The sequence below is a fragment of the Lygodium microphyllum genome, chromosome 25 (genome assembly GCF_053477565.2).
Source record: "Lygodium microphyllum isolate KBCC chromosome 25, Lygodium_microphyllum_v1.1.10, whole genome shotgun sequence".
In the NCBI taxonomy this organism is placed as follows: domain Eukaryota; kingdom Viridiplantae; phylum Streptophyta; class Polypodiopsida; order Schizaeales; family Lygodiaceae; genus Lygodium; species Lygodium microphyllum.
In genome coordinates this window covers 89,808,697-89,827,296 of record NC_141159.1, presented here as the reverse complement: position 1 = coordinate 89,827,296, position 18,600 = coordinate 89,808,697, and the positions used below count along the sequence as shown (strand labels likewise).

General features: G+C 43.1%; 1 protein-coding gene across 4 annotated transcripts in view; it reads left to right on the top strand.

Annotated features, from left to right (window-relative positions):
• PSD1 (phosphatidylserine decarboxylase 1) overlaps positions 1–18,600 on the top strand; it is a 109,807-nt gene that overhangs the window by 82,703 nt on the left and 8,504 nt on the right. For all 4 annotated transcript variants that reach the window (XM_087666935.1, XM_087666932.1, XM_087666937.1 and 1 more), the window contains 2 exons: positions 7,123–7,229; positions 7,507–7,574. In XM_087666935.1, the coding sequence (XP_087523061.1) occupies positions 7,123–7,229; positions 7,507–7,574 (175 nt within the window). The remainder of the gene's footprint in view (positions 1–7,122; positions 7,230–7,506; positions 7,575–18,600) is intronic.

The following is an 18,600-nucleotide window of genomic DNA, read 5'->3' as shown; positions in this document are numbered from 1 at the left end:
CCAGGTTTGGAAAATCTCTTGATGAAGAGATTTTTCAAGCCATTGAAATTGGTATGCTCTACAGCGTCTAGGCTCATGTACTAGGTCCAACCCTTGTCGTCTAAGCACAGTCCGAAGGCTTGGGCGTTGAGTAGGGTCAGTGAGAGCGTTGGTCTCACAGACCTGCTCAAACTGCTCCACGAAGTTGTATGGGTTGTTGGTAGCTTTGTATTTGTCCAGTTGCTTTGCTACCACAGGGAGTTTCGATTGACTCTTAGTGCCTTGGTTGACTCCTAAACTTGTCAGTAGCGATGTTGCCAATGCTGTAGCGCTTCGTTCTACGACCGTGTTATCTAGCAGCTGCTTTGTCAGAAGCTCGCTTAGTGTGAGATGTTCTTCTAGCGCTCTCTCGCTCTCTGACCGATTCCTGCCTGCTAGGGCTAGCACTCTCTGGATCTCTCACATTTCTAAACTTTGGCGTAAGTTCCTAGTTTGTTGATCCTGGTTGTATGCGGGTAGGCCTTGCAGAGCCCTGCGGGCTAGCTTCCTTTCCTTCTCTAGGTGTGCTATGATGTCCTCTACCGATCTACCGCGGTGTTCTAGCCAGGTTTGAGCGTCATATTGGTTCACTAATTGTTGAACAACCTTAGGAAAGTCTCCCAGGTTAAGCTCCTCGTCGCTTCTACGGCTTGAGTTGCCTCTTTCCATACCTGGGACTTCCTGTTCTGTCAAGTTGTAGATCAAGTTGATAAGGGCGGGTAGATCCACTTCCACGATATTGCGTGCCCTTGTTGCGTTCGGATTATAGGCTATGTCCTTGGCTTGGTCCTACTCTTTGGGATTCGATCTCCCTTCTATACTTGGGTCTTCTCTTACTGGTGGGTTCCTTCAAGTGCTTAAGTTCGTGTGTGTTCCTTGTTACTTATAACCAGTCCTTAATTTACCCTCACTTTGTGTGTGTGTGTGAGTGTATGTGCTCCTTTTTGTGCATTGTGCAAAGTCAGGCTTTTAGCTTTTCTCCATTGTGCTTTGTGGACTGGGATTCAGAGTGAGTGAGAAGACAAGTGCCTAGACAACTCTATTACTCTTGTTGTGGGTTTAGCCTGATAGGCTTGTATGTCTGGTTTTTGGCCATCCCTGTTGATTGGTAGGGTTTGTTGCTAGTCTCTTCGCCGAGTGATGATTCGGTAGTGCTCTGAGACTCCACTCTATGTTGCTATCGGGCAGAATCGCTAGATGGTCGGCTAGTGTTGCCTCTATGTCCAAGTCTTGCTGATCCCCTTGCTCCTTATGCTAGAAAGGCTTCTTTAGCATATGTATGGTATTCGGATGTCTGGATAGTCGGTGTCTAGGTGGTCTGCTCTAATGTTCAAAAGATTCTAAGAATTCAAACTCGGCTCAGGAGGTCCGAATTGCAAGGGTCGAATGTCTGAGTCGGCCCATCCGAATGGTTGAGGGCCAAGTGAGAAAGAGCCGAATGCGATTGGTCCAAATGTCAAATTCGGACAGTTTGAATGCAGTTGTTCGAATGCCGAATGGCTGAATGGCCAAGGGCCGAGTCAGGTGGGCCGAGGTTCGAATGGTGAATTTGGGCGGACTTTGTCCGAGTGGGATTGGGCCGAGTTGGTAGGGCTGAGGGTCGAATATCAAGTTGGCCCAAATGGTTGACTCGAACAGGCCGAGCGGTGAGTGGGCCGAGTGGTGGGCATCTGAGTGGTAGTGGCTGAATGGCTGAATAGAAACGGCCGAGGGCCGATTTTGGGACTCGGCCCAGAATTGCCGTCACTGGGACGGACTGAACGCGGTGCTTTTTTCGCCGAGCTTGCATAGAATTCATCGCGCCAAACGATCGAGGCCTTCGCATAACTCGAGCACCTCCAGATCCTATCTACAAATGCAGGAGAAGGTGTGGGAATACTTGTAGTGGGCAAAGAACTCCTCGACGACAAGATCAAAGCAGGACCATGCAATGAAGCTCCCTCTCTCTCTCCAGCAACCAGGGGTTCAAATGAGCTTCCCCCTTGATCTCCTGGCTATTAAACCCCTCCTTCACAAAGTTCTTGCTACTCCTGCCCCCTCGCTTGTCGGTCTCAACCCCCTTCATCTCTCCTTCCTCCCGTTTTTCACAGATCCGTGCCTTGTTTGGCCTGTTTTACAGCAGCAAATCCTACACTTTTCCAACCGATTTCCTAACCTTAACCTACTCTAAATGCAACAAGAATCGAAAGCAAGGTACTGAACTAATTTCTCCTACTAAACTAACCATCAAAGATAAAAAATACTTACTTGTAGCACGGATTAAAGACCCAAAACCTCCTATCTACCTCAAGCTCCGGTTCGGGGATGAAACCCTTACTTCGATGCTCGATTCGAAGCGCGCAAGCGCTCAAGCTTAAATCTGTTTGTCCCGGCAATGGAACTAAAATGTAGAGGCGAGCACAAGCTCAACCGCCAAGACCCACGGACTGCTTATTGTTCAAGTGTTTCAAGTGAGCACTAATGGCTACCTCTCATATAGCCAATGCACTATCCCTCTCTACTAGTATAGTGAGCTCACCTTGATGCCCGATTGAGTTGCTTTATCTCTCAAGCACTCCGATAGCTCCATGATTCGTAATGCAAGCTCAAGCATCCTCAAGCCCCTTCCTCCAAGCTCCATTCTCCATAGCCATGCGCGAGACAAGAGAAGAGAAGAGAAGAGAAGAAGAAGAGAGGAGAAGGTGGAGAGCTTCACCTTCAAGATCCCTCACTCTCACAAGCTCACTCCCTCACTCCCTCCCTTAAGTACTTACAAGCAAGCAAGAGAAGAGTTGGAGAAAAGAAGAAGAGTCCACTTTGCCACACATCAAAGAATGAGCTCTCATTCACTTTTTGAACTTTATATATAAAGCTCTAAATCCCTTTTGGCGGTCATCCCCTTATCCCCTTTTTTACATGGCCGGCCGTGGCCTAGGCTCTTTTTTCCAATGTTCTTCTATCTTCCTGGCTTCCTTCCTACCGCCCATCTACATTTACAAATTGCGCAGTTCAGAGCCGGGTGCTTTTAAAATAATCACGGTGTGACGTGCGCTCTTTTGCAAAAGTATTAACTTGTGCTTTTTCTTGAACGCCTCTCCTTGATTTAGGACTTTTTCATACTTCGTGTGTTTCTCGATTTTTCTTGGTATGCCTTCGTTCTCCATTCTGCTTTTGCCTTGGCTTTGTCTTCTGCTTAAGATTCTCCAGGTTTTTCACCTTGTTCGTTTGAGGGTTAACAATAATAAAGTGGAAAAACTTATATTCTCCTCCTCCAGTGTATATGGCTACTTCTTGAACACTACATCATGGCTCATTATGATCTTCTTTGCCTCTTAGTCATATAATTTGTAAGTCTTTTGCTTATTACTATAACCCAAGAATATACATTTTGTGCTTTTTGGATTTAACTTGTTTCTTTTATCGTTTGGAACATGTGCATAATATTCACATCCCAAAGTTTTAAAATGCGAGACATATGGTTTCTTACTAGAATAGGCCTCATGAGGAGTTTCGTCCTTAAGAGCCATTGTGTAACTCTGATTGTGAATGTAGATTGCAAATAACTTCTATGCAAAACTTGTTAGGCAATCCCTTGTCCTTAACCATATACCTTACCATTTCCACAATAGTGTGGTTTGGGTGTTTAACGATGTCATTTTGTTGAGGTGTGGTCAATTGATATGTAATCCCTTTACTCTCACAAAAGTTTTCAAACTCCTTTGAGTTGAACTCACCACCACCAACTGTTCTAAACTTTTTCACAATTTGTCTTGTTTCATTCTCAACAAGTTTTAGTTATTCTTTGAACTTACCAAAAGCTTGAGCCTTATCACGAAGAAAATACATCTATATCTGCATGCTGTTGTTGTTGACAATCAACATAAAATAAGAAGACTTCGCAAGGCTTTTGTAGGCATTTTGCTGTAGAAGTTAGTATGCACCAACTCTAGAGAAGTCTTCGCTTTATTTTTGCTTTTTTGTGGGAATGCCTTTCTCTATAGCTTTCCCATCATACAAGCTTCACATAGTTCCTTCATTTCAGCTACTGCTGGTAGATAAGCAACCATACCTTGCTTATGCATCTCCTTTAACATTGCAAAACCAATGTGATCAAATCTTTCATACCAAAGTTTACTTGTGCCCACACCAATGGTGGATATAAGAGCACTTAGCTTATACATGTTGTTCCTCCTTTCTCCTTTGCCAACAACTTTGCCAGCATTGTCGATAATTTTTACACCTGTCTTAGTGAACCTCACCTTATGGCCAAGATCAGTTATAGAAGCAATATTAGCAGATTTCTCTTAATCTCTGAAACATACAATACATTTGAAAGATTCTTGAGTTCACGATTTGTAGTAACAAAGAAAATAGTACCTCTATCCTCAGCAGGGCATTTTGCATTATTTTGAACTATCACAGTGATGGATTTTTGTAGAGGCTTCATAGAACTATATAGACCTTTCTTGTCAGGAGGGGCCACTATCCAATACCCATGAGTCAGTGGTAGATATTTTTTGTGCCGAGGAATACACTTTCTTGATAATCGCCATGAGTAACTCCAACTTTGCCTCAACTGTATCGGCTCTTTTTCTTTCCTTTAGTCTTCCCGATGCCATTCTTTTGATTTGCCTTCTTGACAGGACAATATGCAATTGCATGTCCTTTTTTCTTGTAGTAGAAGCACTCTTGTTGAAACTTTTTCTTACCATCCTTTTTCTTTTTGTCATCGTTGGTAGAGGAAACTCCTTTGTCTTTCACATTGGCACAGAATGCAGCATCTCCATTGCTGCTACCTTCTCGAGCTTCAAGCCTCAACTCCTCCGTTAGTAGTTTAGTATTCCTCAAATGTCAAAGCTTGGAGTCTCACTTGAGTGTTTAGGGCAGTTACTAATCCATCAAACTTTGGTGGACATGTTTGAAAACACCTCTGAGCTAGCTCCTCAGTAGTCTTTTGTATCCTGGCGCTAGCCATCTGGTCGGGTAGATTTAGTTGTCTCTCTTTTAGCAAACTTATCTGTTGCTAGTTGATTCTCCAAGTTTTGAATCTTTGTTTGATTTTACGTTTCCTACTGACTCCTCAGTACTTTTTAATTTTCTGACGCCTTGGTTGTATGTTGAATCAAGGTCAAAACACTGTCAGAACAGCTTGTAACTAAGGCACACAGTGCATTTGCGTTCCTTCGTTTGGCGCTAGCTATCTGGTCGTGTAGATTTTTGATCCGAGTTATGAATCCTTTAGCTGTTTCTCTTTTAGCAAACTTCTCTATTGCTAGTTGATTCTCCAAGTTTTGAATCTTTGTTTGATTTTGCGTTTCCTACTGACTCCTCAGTACTTTTTAATTTTCTGACGCCTTGGTTGTATGTTGAATCAAGGTCAAAACACTGTCAGAACAGCTTATAACTAAGGCACATAGTGCATTTGCGTTCCTTTGTTTCTAAGCTCGTAGAAGATCTGCATTTGGAGGAATCATAACACTCGAATTTGATGGGTCAGGGGTGGGTTGCGGTTTTGAGTCAGTCCCCAGCACCGTCTGCAGAAGGTCGTAAGAATCAAGGATAGTTGTGATTTTAAACTTGCACAAAGTATAATTTATACCATCTAACTTGCCTTCGTTGAAGGTCGGTAGATGAATCCTCAATGTTTGAATTGCCGGTGTAGCAGCACCACCACCTAATGTGCCAATACCACTACTTGATGCAGCAGACAACATTTCTCCTCTTCGTTGTTGAAGCCCTTGCCTCTCATGTACTCTTCACTCCTCAGAATCCCTTTGGTTGTGATACTATGTAAAAATTACACGACACGACAAATAGAAGCTGAGCAAGAAGTATAGTATAGCAAATATGAGAAGAACAAAGACTAGTTTAATTTCAAACAAATTGGTACAAAGATGACTCTATCTAACTCATGGGTTTTCATTGTGAAGCCTAGATGGTGATCCAGAGAGATGATAGGTGAAGAGCTTAAGAGCAACCGAAAGAACTCTAACCATGTGAAAGATAGATTAATGATGGCTTTAGAGGAGTCTTCCTTTTTTAGCTTGGAAAGGTAGTTTGGTCGGCATGTCCGACCATATTATGAATTTCTCCTAGTCCGATAGGGGATATTGTAGGGAATATTTCCTTTGTCGTTGAGTCGAGGGCGTCGCCCTCGGATCCCCATGAGGGGGGCTGTTGGTCCCCTTGAGACCCCCTAGCAAGGGTTTGCTTCCGTGGTCCTTGGATCCCAAAATAGGTGCCCTTGATAACTCCCACACCGCCCAACTCGATGCATTGTGCCTCGAGTGGCTACCAGCATAATTGCTCTATCTAACCCAAAGGCTAGATCCACAAATATCACTTTTTTACCATCTCGTCACATAGACCTCATGTGACATACAAGTCAGGACCCATCCAATATCCGTGCTCACACATGGCTTCTCCTCATAATAGGGGCCTTATAACTTAGAGCATTTTAGATCATTGGTGGCACCTTACGAGGGTGGGGCATTGAGCATATCTAACAAATCCATCTCCTATGGTATGATAGTCTTAACCAAGGCACACGCATAGTGAGTTCGGACCCTAAAATCTCATCCCAAACTTTAGTAGGTAACACCTCTTGGTAGCACCAGTCCACCCTTAGCCTCCACTTTATCTGCCCATATCCTCCACTTTATCTGGACTCCTTGACAATATCATGGACCAAGCCTTTGCTCAATCTACCTCATACCTCCAAGAAGCAAACTTTTCTAGAGTCTCCATTCAGTTCCACTCCACAATGAGCCCTCTATCGATCTCAACTCTTAACAGCCTTGCAAAGGAGGTCTCGGAAAGGCTGAGTTCAATTGTTCCCATTTCAATCATGGACTCTAAGACCGTCCCTATGATGAGCTTTTGCTGATGCTATATCAATGTTCTACCTTCCAAAGAGTAATTAATGTCATCTTTGGACCCTTAAGCACCCTTCTTCCAGTCTTCTTTGACGACTTGTGTTCTTTGATCCTCTCTTAGATCCTTCTCCAGTGCTTGTGCATCTTCTGTGACAGGTTCATTCTGTGTGATAGAAAAGTTGAAAATTTTAAATATTGAGTATGTTTAATCATGTTCTTTGATTATGTAACATGAAAGTTTGCTTGGCAGGTCCAATGATGGCATCTTTTATTGTGTTCTGTATTTGGGGCCTGGGGACTACCACCGAATCCACTCACCAGCTGATTGGCATATCCTGTGTCGCCGCCACTTTTCTGGTATAAAATCTTCAAGGGGCTAATGCATACTGGTTATGCAGTTGATAAAGCTGTATAAGAACACGGGGCTTATTTAATAGAGGTCAATGGTAGAATAGTTATGTATCCTATGAAATTTTAATCACTCAACTTTATAGCTGTGTTACAGATTGATAGTAAGTAATTTACTTTGTGTATAACTTCATATTACAGAGACTTGACACTTCTTTTGAGCTGTTTTACTCAAACCAGCTGTCTTGCTTTATTACTAAACTGTGTGGTTGTATATTTATTTTAGGGCATCTGTTTCCTGTTAATGAGCGTGCAACACGGACAATCAGAGACCTGTATGTTGGGAATGAAAGAGTATGACTCACTTTTGGGCCTTCAATTTAATCGTCTTAGCTAAAATGTTTTCGATAACCTCTTTTACAAGCTGTTGAATGGTGGGAGATTTGGCTGATGAAACAGGACAATGTAACATTTCAAACAAGAGAGTTACCATAGGTTGACTAAATAATGGTTAAGTGTCTCTTTGTAGTATACATTTCTTTTGGATTATCTTTGGGTGAGGACAAAATGATAGGTGGACCTGTTGAATAGGTGGAGTCTAGGTGGAAGTAATGGGCAGATGATTTGCTCGATTACTAGGGGTCAGTACTGGGAGGAAGATTGGCAGAAACTCCTGCAATATATACAATGGTTTCCCTTGTTATTAAAAGTAGCCTAAACTGGTGATCTGTCTAGGTTGACCATACAAGCTAGACTGGCTGATCCAGCCAGGTTGATTTTGCTCTGTACATATTAAATTGCAAAGGAGGTCAATATAAATGGTAGAGCTGCATTTTGCTTCTGTCATCATGGGATTTGGTAAGGATAGTATGTTCTATTTGTAGCTTCATGAGTGTAGCTTTACAAGCTGTATTATTGTGAAAGGGTTTCCCTGTTAGCAGTCGTGTGTCATGTATTGTTATCTCCTGCCTGTGAGCCTCAGGTTGATGTAGACAAGAGATTGGGAGCTTTGATAGTGTATTTATCTGTCAGTTTGTTTGGCCTAGACATTTTAGGTGGAGATCTGTCCCGGCAATTGTCACACGGCATCCTATTTCTGCTATTTCCAGGCAGGCATTTATTGCTAGAGGCAGGATGGGCCTGGGTAGCATTTTTTAGGGCATTGCATTTGGCACCTATAGGCATTTATGCTGGTCTGACCTGCATTAAATGCAGGTTGGCCAGTTTTAGCATTTTGCCCTATTATACGTGCTTGCCCCTCTACAGTCAGTCATTCAGTCACTCTCTTTTTCAGTGCCAGCCCTCCTCCTCTTCCTCATCTTCCTTTCGGTCATCGTTTGGCACCCCTCACTGACACTCCAAGCTGCATTTAGGGGCTGACTTGTATCATTCGGATTTCTGTCAGTTTGTTCCTTTAGTTCACTGCATTCTTTTTGTCTTCTTACTGTGTTCATTGTTCCTTTCTGCTGTACACTCTCACATGGTCTCATTCGCCTCGGTGGGAGCCGGATTTCAACAAAGAGGAGTCTTCTACAATGCTGCGTTTTGCTGGGCAGCATCATCAGATTGCAGGGTGACCATCTCAATCTGTTGTTCATCATTAGAGGAGTGTTGAAAAGCTACAGTACAGGAGGGTGGCTGTGTGGACCGGATTCAGTAGTGAGAAGGTTGCGTTTTCTGTCGCAGCCACCTTTCCAACCTGTGTTTTGCAGTTCTGGACCTGTGAACAGCAGTGTTTTGATTTATCAGCCCAGATACTACCTGATCTACTTACTGGATATCCTGGCAGGCCCCACAGGCTGTTGTCATCATTTTCTAGGTTGTTTACACAAGCAGCCGCTCTTTTCTTTGCGTTTTGCAGGTTTTCTTGAAGGATGTAGATGGAAGACTGCTGACATGAGTGGCAGGATCGTATGGATCTTGACAACGAGGATTGCTGAAGTGATGATTGAGACCAAGAAGATTGGCATTCAAAACTGTTGTGATGGTGAGGATCATTGCAAAGATTGGTGACATCAAGATACAGACCATGATGCAGATTGACAGGTGGATCATGACTGGGTTCCTTCCCAATCAGATTCTTATCATTCTCTCCTTGTTCCCCCTTTTGTAGCTTTGAGTCCACGATTACCAATTTGGCACCACTTTACATGTGTTTGTCCTACCCTCTCTCCCCCCTTGGAAATAGTTGGATGAGAGTAACTATTCTCTCTAGTTGTGCAAGGTTGAAATGCATCCTCTGCACTTTTGACCTATGGGAGTTCATCATAGTCCCTCATCAGTGACCTACCGTGGATCCCAAGCTAGAGTGACCTAGGATTTGGTAGATTTATGGGATTGGCTAAACACCAAAGCCCTCTCATTTTCCTTTTTGAGCTGTATAGATTGTATGCTTGAGTTGAAGCTAAGCTATCTCTCTTTTTTCTTTTTGAGTTTTATGGGATTTGGGCATTGGATGAGCTACGAGTTGAAGCTAAGATATCTTTTTGCCATAGACTCCCCTACGATGAAGGACCACATCAACAATATGAAGGAGATTTGGAATAAGCTTGCATCCTTGGGGAAGATCATGACTTTAGAAGACCTTGTTGTGATGGTTTTGCCACATCTCCATTACCAAGGATGATGTCTTCTATACAAGGTGTCTCACCTCTTGTATGCAGGATACTATCATATAGGAGGTGTTGAGCTAAGACACGCTTTTTAGCTGATTAGCATTCTTAAATAGCCTCAAAACACACTTGATTAATGAAAAACCCTAAAAAGGGGAGCGGTCCGAGAGAGTTTCAGTGGTCTCCCAAAAACCCTAATTTTTGGGGTACCCTTCTACATCTATAAATAGACAGGATACCCCCATTCAGCCTTATTCCGTCTATGCAGGTTTTCACACTCTCCAGTGCAGATTTCAGCCATCAATCTCCTTCCATGTGGCTGTCCAGCCCTTGTGATTGCTGCCACTCCATTTGTGTTTGCTCATGTTGCTGGCGCCTTCATCCATGCTGACGTCAGCTGTTGGCGACATCATCATCTGCTGCGATCTAATCATCCAGTCATCGCCAGCCACACCAGACACTGTTTTAGCTTGCGTTTGCACCTATGCATCCTAGGCGCTAGTTGTTCATCGTCCTGCGGCAGTTTCAGATCTATGTTTGCTGTTTGGGACAGCCGCCAGCCATCATACACACTCGTGTTTGCCTTTGCAGATCAACATCTCCTTAGACACTCTGACTGGTGGTCAAAGATTTGGGATTTGTCTCCGGTGGACGTTACACTCTGACATTGCTTTGTCCTTGAGCACATTGTACACTCTTACATTCATTTACATCATTCATTCACTTCAGAGTTGTGTTTTCTCTCTCCTTTCTTCTATTTGTGTTTGAGTTTTGAGTTTTGTGTTTAGGGTTTGCAATCCCAAAAAGGGGCGCCATCCTAGACTAATTGTGCCTATTTATAGGCCACTCTCTTATTTATTCCTTACGGCTGATTCCTTCAGTCCGTCACCTCTTCTCCAGCCTCTCCACTGCCCTCACACCCCTTTAAGAGGACATTGTGGTTCGTGGTTTGTGGCTGTCTTCATCTTCTTCCTTGTGCTACGGCACCCTTGCTCCCTTGTATCACATTCACATCGTGATTCAGAACTTCATCATTCCATTCATTAGAGTTTCTTCTCTCTTCTCTTCTCTTCTCCATGTTTGTCAAGTTCACTCCGTGTTTCTCTCCGCTAATCCTATTGGCTCGTTAGTACGCTATCTTTTGACATGTTATCAGAGCTGGATCTGGCTAAACAGTGGCAAAGATCCTCGACTTGAGTGAAGGCAAAAACCGGTGGCAGATTCAGCATCCACTTCTCTTATTCTTTCGCTGCATCAAAATCTTGTTTTTGCAGGGTTTTGTCTTTCCATGTAGGGCTAACTTGCAGATTGCTTTGGTCCTACCTGGGCTAGAGACGTGGAGATGCGCACCGTTCCTTTCATGGTTTCATCATCCTTGCTCTTCTACCTTGCTCTTCTAGCGAGGTGCTTCATCCACTTCATCTTCTTTCATTCCTTATGGTTCTCGGCACCATATGAAGACTGACATCAGGCTGCTCTTCCTTCTTTGGCATCTACATCCAGGTTAAGACAGGGTTCCTACCCTCCTTGGTATTCCACAAGCTTCAGCACTTTGTCTTCGACATCGGTTTCTTCCTCTTGCTGTGCCTTATCCTTTGCATTGCATGATTTTATCATCTTTGTACTAGGGTGCTTGGGCAAGTGAATAATTTCACCACGAGGGACATTGTCCAAGTGGCACCTGCTGCATGAGTATTCTTCACCATGTAGCATACTTTACATCTCATTATATAGAGTACCACTTGAGCAAATCCTAAGTTATTTTCACCGGCGGCTGTTGTTACCTCACTATCATCCTCCTTCATCACATGGATATCTCATCACCTATTTTGCCTCGTCATTGACACCCTTAATGGATGGGTAAGCTTGTTCTGTTTTGTGATATGTTGGGTGTACCCTTCCTACTCCCATCTTTTGGATCACTATTACTCAATTGGCCGCATCTCATAAAATTTAACTCACTTATTTTTTTAAAAGTTCCAAGTGGTTCCATCTATCTTTGTAGGGCTTGGTTGGCCACTGGACAGTCGATGTGCACCCTTTGTCCGATGCCCTATCCTCTCTGGGGTGACTACTTGGATTTCCTTGGTAAGATAACCATAATCTCTATAGTCTTGGTAGGCCATTGGGTAGCCAACGTGCACCCTTTGTCTGATGCCCTGGCTGCTTTGGGGTGGGACGCCTTGGGGTCAATAAACATTAAAGTGGCTAGCCTAACCTTTCAGCTTAGTTTTGGACCGGAGAGGGGGTGTTGAGCTAAAGCACGCTTTTCAACTAATTAGCATTCTTAAACAGTCCCAAAACACACTTAATTAATGAAAAACCCTAAAAAGGGGAGCGTTCCGAGAGAGTTTCAGTGGTCTCCTAAAAACGCTAAAAAGTGGCAAAGATCCTCCACTCCAGTGAAGGAAAAAAAGACAAACTGCGAGTGAAGGGTTTCTCAACACCCCCTCTTAGGCTCAAAAAGGGGAACAAGAGAGAACAGTGAGGTGGAGATACAATGCTACATGGTGAAGAATGCTCATGTAGTAGGTGCCACTTGGACAGTGTTCTTCTCGGAGAAATTGTTCACTTGCCCAAGCACCCTAGTACAAAGATGATGAAAACATGCAATGCATAGGAGGAATGTCGGACTTTGTGTGGTGCCGAGAACCATAAGGATATGCTTGTACTCAATCTTGGGAGGTGGCTCCGTGCTAACAAAGGAACGAAGAAGATCCACACTGTAATTTGAGAATGCCACCTAAAAGGAGACCTTTGAAGATAATTAGGAGACAGGATGAGCTGTAGAACGTGAAACTCAACCTTAGGAGAGAAGCCACTAGCTCCGTGACTCCATGCTGGAAGGAATATGAAGGCCCAGCCACCCAGTCGCTGCTGACGACCCAAGGGCCCCGATCTAGGTAGATCCTCTAGATCCTGGATATGAGCAGAGGAAATGATTGCTCAAAGGAGAGCCACTCCTCAAAAGTGAAAGGTGGTGGTGTGTGAAGAATTTCATGGCACATAGAGTCCCTCTTTGAATCGGAAGGAGTAGAAGTAGGAGCCCCCTCTGAAGCCGAAGAAGAAATAGAAGCCTCCTTTGAGGGCGAAGTAAGAAAATTCCCCCCTGAATCCCAGTATGAGAGAGAAAGGGAATCCAATCACTCATGGCTCACGAACGGAAAGGCATCTGATGACGAAGGAAGTGCCACCCGTTGTGCCGATAAAGGTATCTGGGGCTCGAAAGAAGAAGCCGGAAAGTAGCCAAAAGTGGCCTCTCGAACCTGAGTGGAAGAGGGTGGGAAAGAAGGAGGCTCAGGATGAGCCAAGGGTGGGGAATAGCTACGGGCTCTTAGGAGAGTGGACTGTGGAGGAGATGTGGGCCGTGAAAGCCACTGCACTTGGAAGTGGGTGGGGGAAACCTCCACATAGTGGGGTGGTCTTCAGGAGGGCTTATCACCTTGGAAGGTCTTAGATCCTCCGTGTGCTCGAAAGGACTTAGTGCGCGTCGGGTGCGGCTTATTGCCTCGAGCATAATACTCTAATAGCCGATGTAGAACGATCTCTGTGGCCTAGAAAGGAGAAGTGGCATAAGGAGTGCTTGGTGGAAGACGCATATACACTGGAGGGATGGGGAGCAAAGGTCGAAGTCGGCAGTCTTCTTTGGGATGACCATTCGTTCTGTAGTAGTAGCATCCAATAGAAGGGCAATTTGTCAGTGGAGACGCCATGGTACAGGTGTGGCAAATTGGAGAAGGAAGGGTGGGAGGAAGAAAAAGGATATCTCTCAATGCGCAACAGAAATGATAGAGAAATCAAATGTTGATGCCGAACCCGCTATCGGTCTTTGTCTTCTTTGATGAGGAGAATCTTTGTGGGAAAATACAACCAAGGAAGGCTGGATCTGATGTAGATGACAGTGTAGGAGAGAGAAAGACTAAAAACGCAGGAAAAACCAGCAGTAGCAATTAGTATGCTGAAATCAGCTCTGAACAGTGTGTGGTCGGCTGGAAACATGCACCAGACTATTATAGACAGCAATGACCAGCTTGGACCACGATGTCCTCCGCGTCCGGGGTGTGGGCAACAAGCTGAAATACCTGAAAAATCTGCAAAAGCGAGATTGTTTTCTGAATGGAGAGTGATCGGTAACAATCGCTCTGCTGTAATAACTACAAATTGCGGGTGGAAGGTTGGAAACAGGCACTAGACTGTAGATGACAGCAAGGGACAGCTGAGACTATGATTTCCTCCGTGGAAGGGGTGTGGGTAGCAAGCTGAAAACACGTGAAACTTGCAAAGACGAGATTTTGATGCAGACGGAAGAAGAAGAGAAGTGGATGTTGAACCCGCCACCAGTCTTTGCCTTCAATGGAGTGGAGGATCTTTGCCACTGTTTAAGTAGATCCAGCTCTGATACCATGTCAAAAGATGACGTACCAGCGAGATAGTAGGGTTTGCGGGGAGGAACACGAAGTGAACTAGACAAACATGGAGAAGAGAAGAGAAGAGAGAAGAAACTCTGATGAATGGAATGATGAAGTTTTGAGTCACGGTGTGAATGTGATACAAGGAAACAAGGGTGCCATAGCACAAGGAAGATGATGAAGACAGCACAAACCACGAACCACAATGTCCTCCTGAAGGGGTGTGAGGGCAGTGGAGAGGTTGGAGAGAAGAGGTGACGGACTAAATGAATCAGCCGTAAGGAATGAATTAGAGAGTGGCCTATAAATAGGGATATCTAGTCTAGGATGGCGCCCCTTTTTGGGGCTGCAAACTCTAAACGCAAAATGTAGAAACGCAAAAAACAAAAATTGCGGGTGAAGGGTTTCTCAACAAGAGGAGCTAGTCCCTACTATGCTATAGCAACATGTGTATCACAAGGGGAGGATTGACCTCACATCCTGAGAAGTACCGGAAGAAATAACCCTAACCTTAGTATAGGCATGAAGCAAGAAGCGATGATGGAGCCTCCATCTACATCTACCTCTACTTGTGCTATTACCATAGACTTGGTGTTACTTTACGTCCATCAGTTGAAGCAGTCTTCTTTGGCTATTTCGTCTTCAGATCGGCCTTGGCTCATCGACAATGGTGCTTCAAGTCACATGACTCTAGGAGGACATTGGCTCTAAGATCTCTATTCATAGGAGTGCACTCATTGTTGGTGACATCTCATTGTTGTCTATTTTTGGTGTTGGTACTTTCCCATTATTTTTAGACTATCCATCTTTGAGCTTCATATTCGAAGTCCTACATGTTTGGACTTGGTTTTCCATGTTCTCTCTGTTCGTGGATCTATGAGACTCGATACTTGGATTATCTTCACCAAAGAGGCCATATTTGTTGAGGGGTTTTCTTCTAGAGCCATTCTTGCAAGAAGTTGGCAAGCTATATGGGCTCCATTTCCTTTCCAATGTAAAGGACCTCTGAGATAGCTTTCATTTGTCACATCCATTTTCATTTATGCACACCCACCCATCATTCTTCCCTCCCCCTCCCCCCCCCCGCCCCCCCCCCCCCCCTTCCCAAAACACACACACAAGATACTATCCAATATCCACCATTTCTTTTGGTGGTTCCCTTCTATCGTCCATCTCTCTTAAACAAGGGGATGATCTTGAAGATATTGTAAAAAAAACTACACGACACAACAGGTTGAATGTGAGCAAGGAGTAGAGAATACACATCAACTATGAGAAGAACATAAACTTCGTTAATTCCAAACAAATTGACATAAAGATGGCTTTGTTCACGTGTGCACTTCCACCATGAAGCTTAGATGGTGATCCAAAGAGATGATAGGTGAACATCTTATAGACTAGACAGAAGAACTTTGATTAGGTGAAAGATAGGTTGATGATGGCTTTGGAGGGGTCATCGGTTTATAGCTCAGGAAGGTAGTTTGGTTGGGTCATCCAACCATATTATGAATATTTCCTCGTCGGCTAGGAAATATTCCCTTTACCGTCGGGTTGGGGCGTTGCCCTCGAACCCTCGTATTATGAATCTTTCCTTGTCGGCTAGAGAATATTCCTTTTACCATTGGGTTGGGGCGTTGCCCTCGAACCCCCGTCAAGGGGATTGTTGGCCGCCTTAAGACCTAGCTAGGGGCCTCTTCCATAACCGTGGATCCCAAAACAGGGGTCTTTGATAACTCTCATATCCCAGAATTCAATACATTGTGCCTTAAGTTTGTACCCGCATGACTATTCTATCTCACCCAAAGGCTAGATTCACAAAGCTCACCTTTTTGCCATCCAGTCACATAGACCTTATCTGACATATAAGTCAGGATTCAACCAATGTCCAAGCTCACACATGGCTTCTTGAAACCAGCCTTGCTTCTCAGATAGGGTGATAAATAACTTGATCTAACACTTATTACAACAAGCATAAAATTCATATAAATTGATAATGCACACTTTACTACTTTAATCTTGGACATTGGACATCCTGTTGGCCCTAAAATTGGCAACTCTTGTAGTATTTCTTTATCTTATATTGCAAATGGAAGAAGTATAACTGAGTCTCTAAACTCCTCTACTAATCCAAGTGTCTCTTGCCGTCAAAACTAACCAATAAGCTCCAAACCATTTTTTTCCTGAGTTTTCTTGGGGATTAGCCTTTACCTTGCTTCTTAAAAGACAAATTTAACCTGAAATCTAATATTGGCTGACTAGCCTCTTGAATCTCCTTGAAATTTCTCAATTTTAGTTGTTGAAATTCAAGTCCTAGGCTCTCAATTTTAAGCATGCATCTTAAGGTGGTTGTCAAACCTTGATTTTGCTGTAAATTAGGGTTTACAGTAGAGATTGATTGAAAGCTCTTTTTATGATGGCTGAAATTATTGAAAAATGTTTGGATAACTTGAGAGATGGCTCGGGGACGAGAGAGAATGTTGCAAAGAGAGAAATTTCAGAGTTTCATTGTGAGAAATGCAGAAAAGCTATTGTTGCCTTGCTCAAACAGCTATGGAAGCTGTCATCTACAGCTTAGGACCATCAGAAAGATTGCTACCTCTTCTTATATGTTATCATTTATACCAGAAGAACAATGGGCTGCTGTCATCTACTCGTGCAGGGCTCCAAATTACTATCACATGTTGTAGGACTGATTACTAGTGGCTGCAAATCACATCAGCAGTCTCTCCTTGCTCTCTAATAGCCTTCTTATTTCTCACAATGGTTGGAATAGACTTCCACTAGTCTTAAAAACGTTTTTCTACTTCCATGGATAAGTTTGCAAGTGGCAATCTTCTAATCCCATTTTTAGCATTATCTAGGTTATTAGATTAATTTTCAAGTCATGAAATTTAAAAATTAATTTAATAATTGTTATAGTGCTCAAAAAATTAATTTCACTAGCCAACAATTGAATTGGTTAGGCTAATTTGTCTTCCAAGTATCCTTAAGGAGTTATTGATCCTTAGACTGGCATTAATTAATTAATTAATACCTAGTATTTTATGTCACCACTGATATTAGTGGCCAATAAATTGATGTAGGGTGAAAATGTGACACCAAGTACCACCTAGTATCTATTAGACATAACTAATTAGAACTTTTGCCTATGGCACCAATTGATATCTCAAGGTTCTAGGTTCCACACTTTGAAATAATTAACTTGCATCTCACATGTGTAACTCACATTAGTACATTTGATTAACTTTTAATCAAATGCCAAGCAAAGCAATAAAATTTCACGTCCTCGTGACACTTCTCATAATGGGGGCCTTATAGTTTAGACTATCATGGATCATTGGTGGCAGCTTACGAGGGTGGGCGTTGATCATATCTAATCTCCCCTCGATATCTACTCACAAGTGAACTACATCCTCGGCCCAATGCCGAGTCATTGAAGATAAACTTTAAGCAAACCCTTCGTAAGAGCTTTGGTAAAGATATCTACTCCATTCTTCTTTGTTGGACTGTATAGACAAGCTCTACTATCCTATCGTTGATCAAGTTACACATATAGTGATATTGGATCTCAATGTGTTTGATGCATTAATGAAAAACTAGATTTTTGGCTATGGAGATGCAACTTTGATTGTCACATCTTAGCATTGTTGGATCTTCATCCTGTACTCCAGTATGCCATAGGATCCTCCTTAACCATATTGTTTCACATGTAGCAAAACAAGCTGCCTTGTACTCTGCCTCAATAGAAGACAATGCCATTGTTGGTTACTTCTTATTGATCAAAGAGAAGATTCATGAACCCAAAGAGAAATAATATCTAATAACTTATTTTGTGGAATCATTGTCACCTGCCTAGTTCAAGTCATAGTTCCCCACAAGAGAACTTTTTTGGAATTGTATGTGTCATGAGGACATGTATTTTTGAAACCTCACTTAATATGTGGGTTAATTTTTAATCACATGGTTAAGTAAATATTGCACACGTGACCTGTAATTGGGATTAGAGTAAATTTACGAGCTCGAGATCCGAGGAAATCATGGGATGTTCAAGGCAAAAGTTGCTATAAGGTATGCCACATAGGTACTTGGTGGTATTTGGTGCCAATTATTGGCCTAGGTCATTCGTTTGGCTATGAGTGTCAGCTGGTGACACTAGAGAAGTGGCATTTAACGGTACCTAACGCCAATCTGATGGTCAAAGATGGCGCATAGACACTCGGGAATGGAAGTTGCCTAGCCAATTTAATTATTGGCTAGTCACATTATTTTTCAAGGCACCGAAATAATTATTAGATTAATTTTTAGTATTTCAAGATTGAAAATTAATATTTAAATATGGATAATGCTGGAAAAACCATT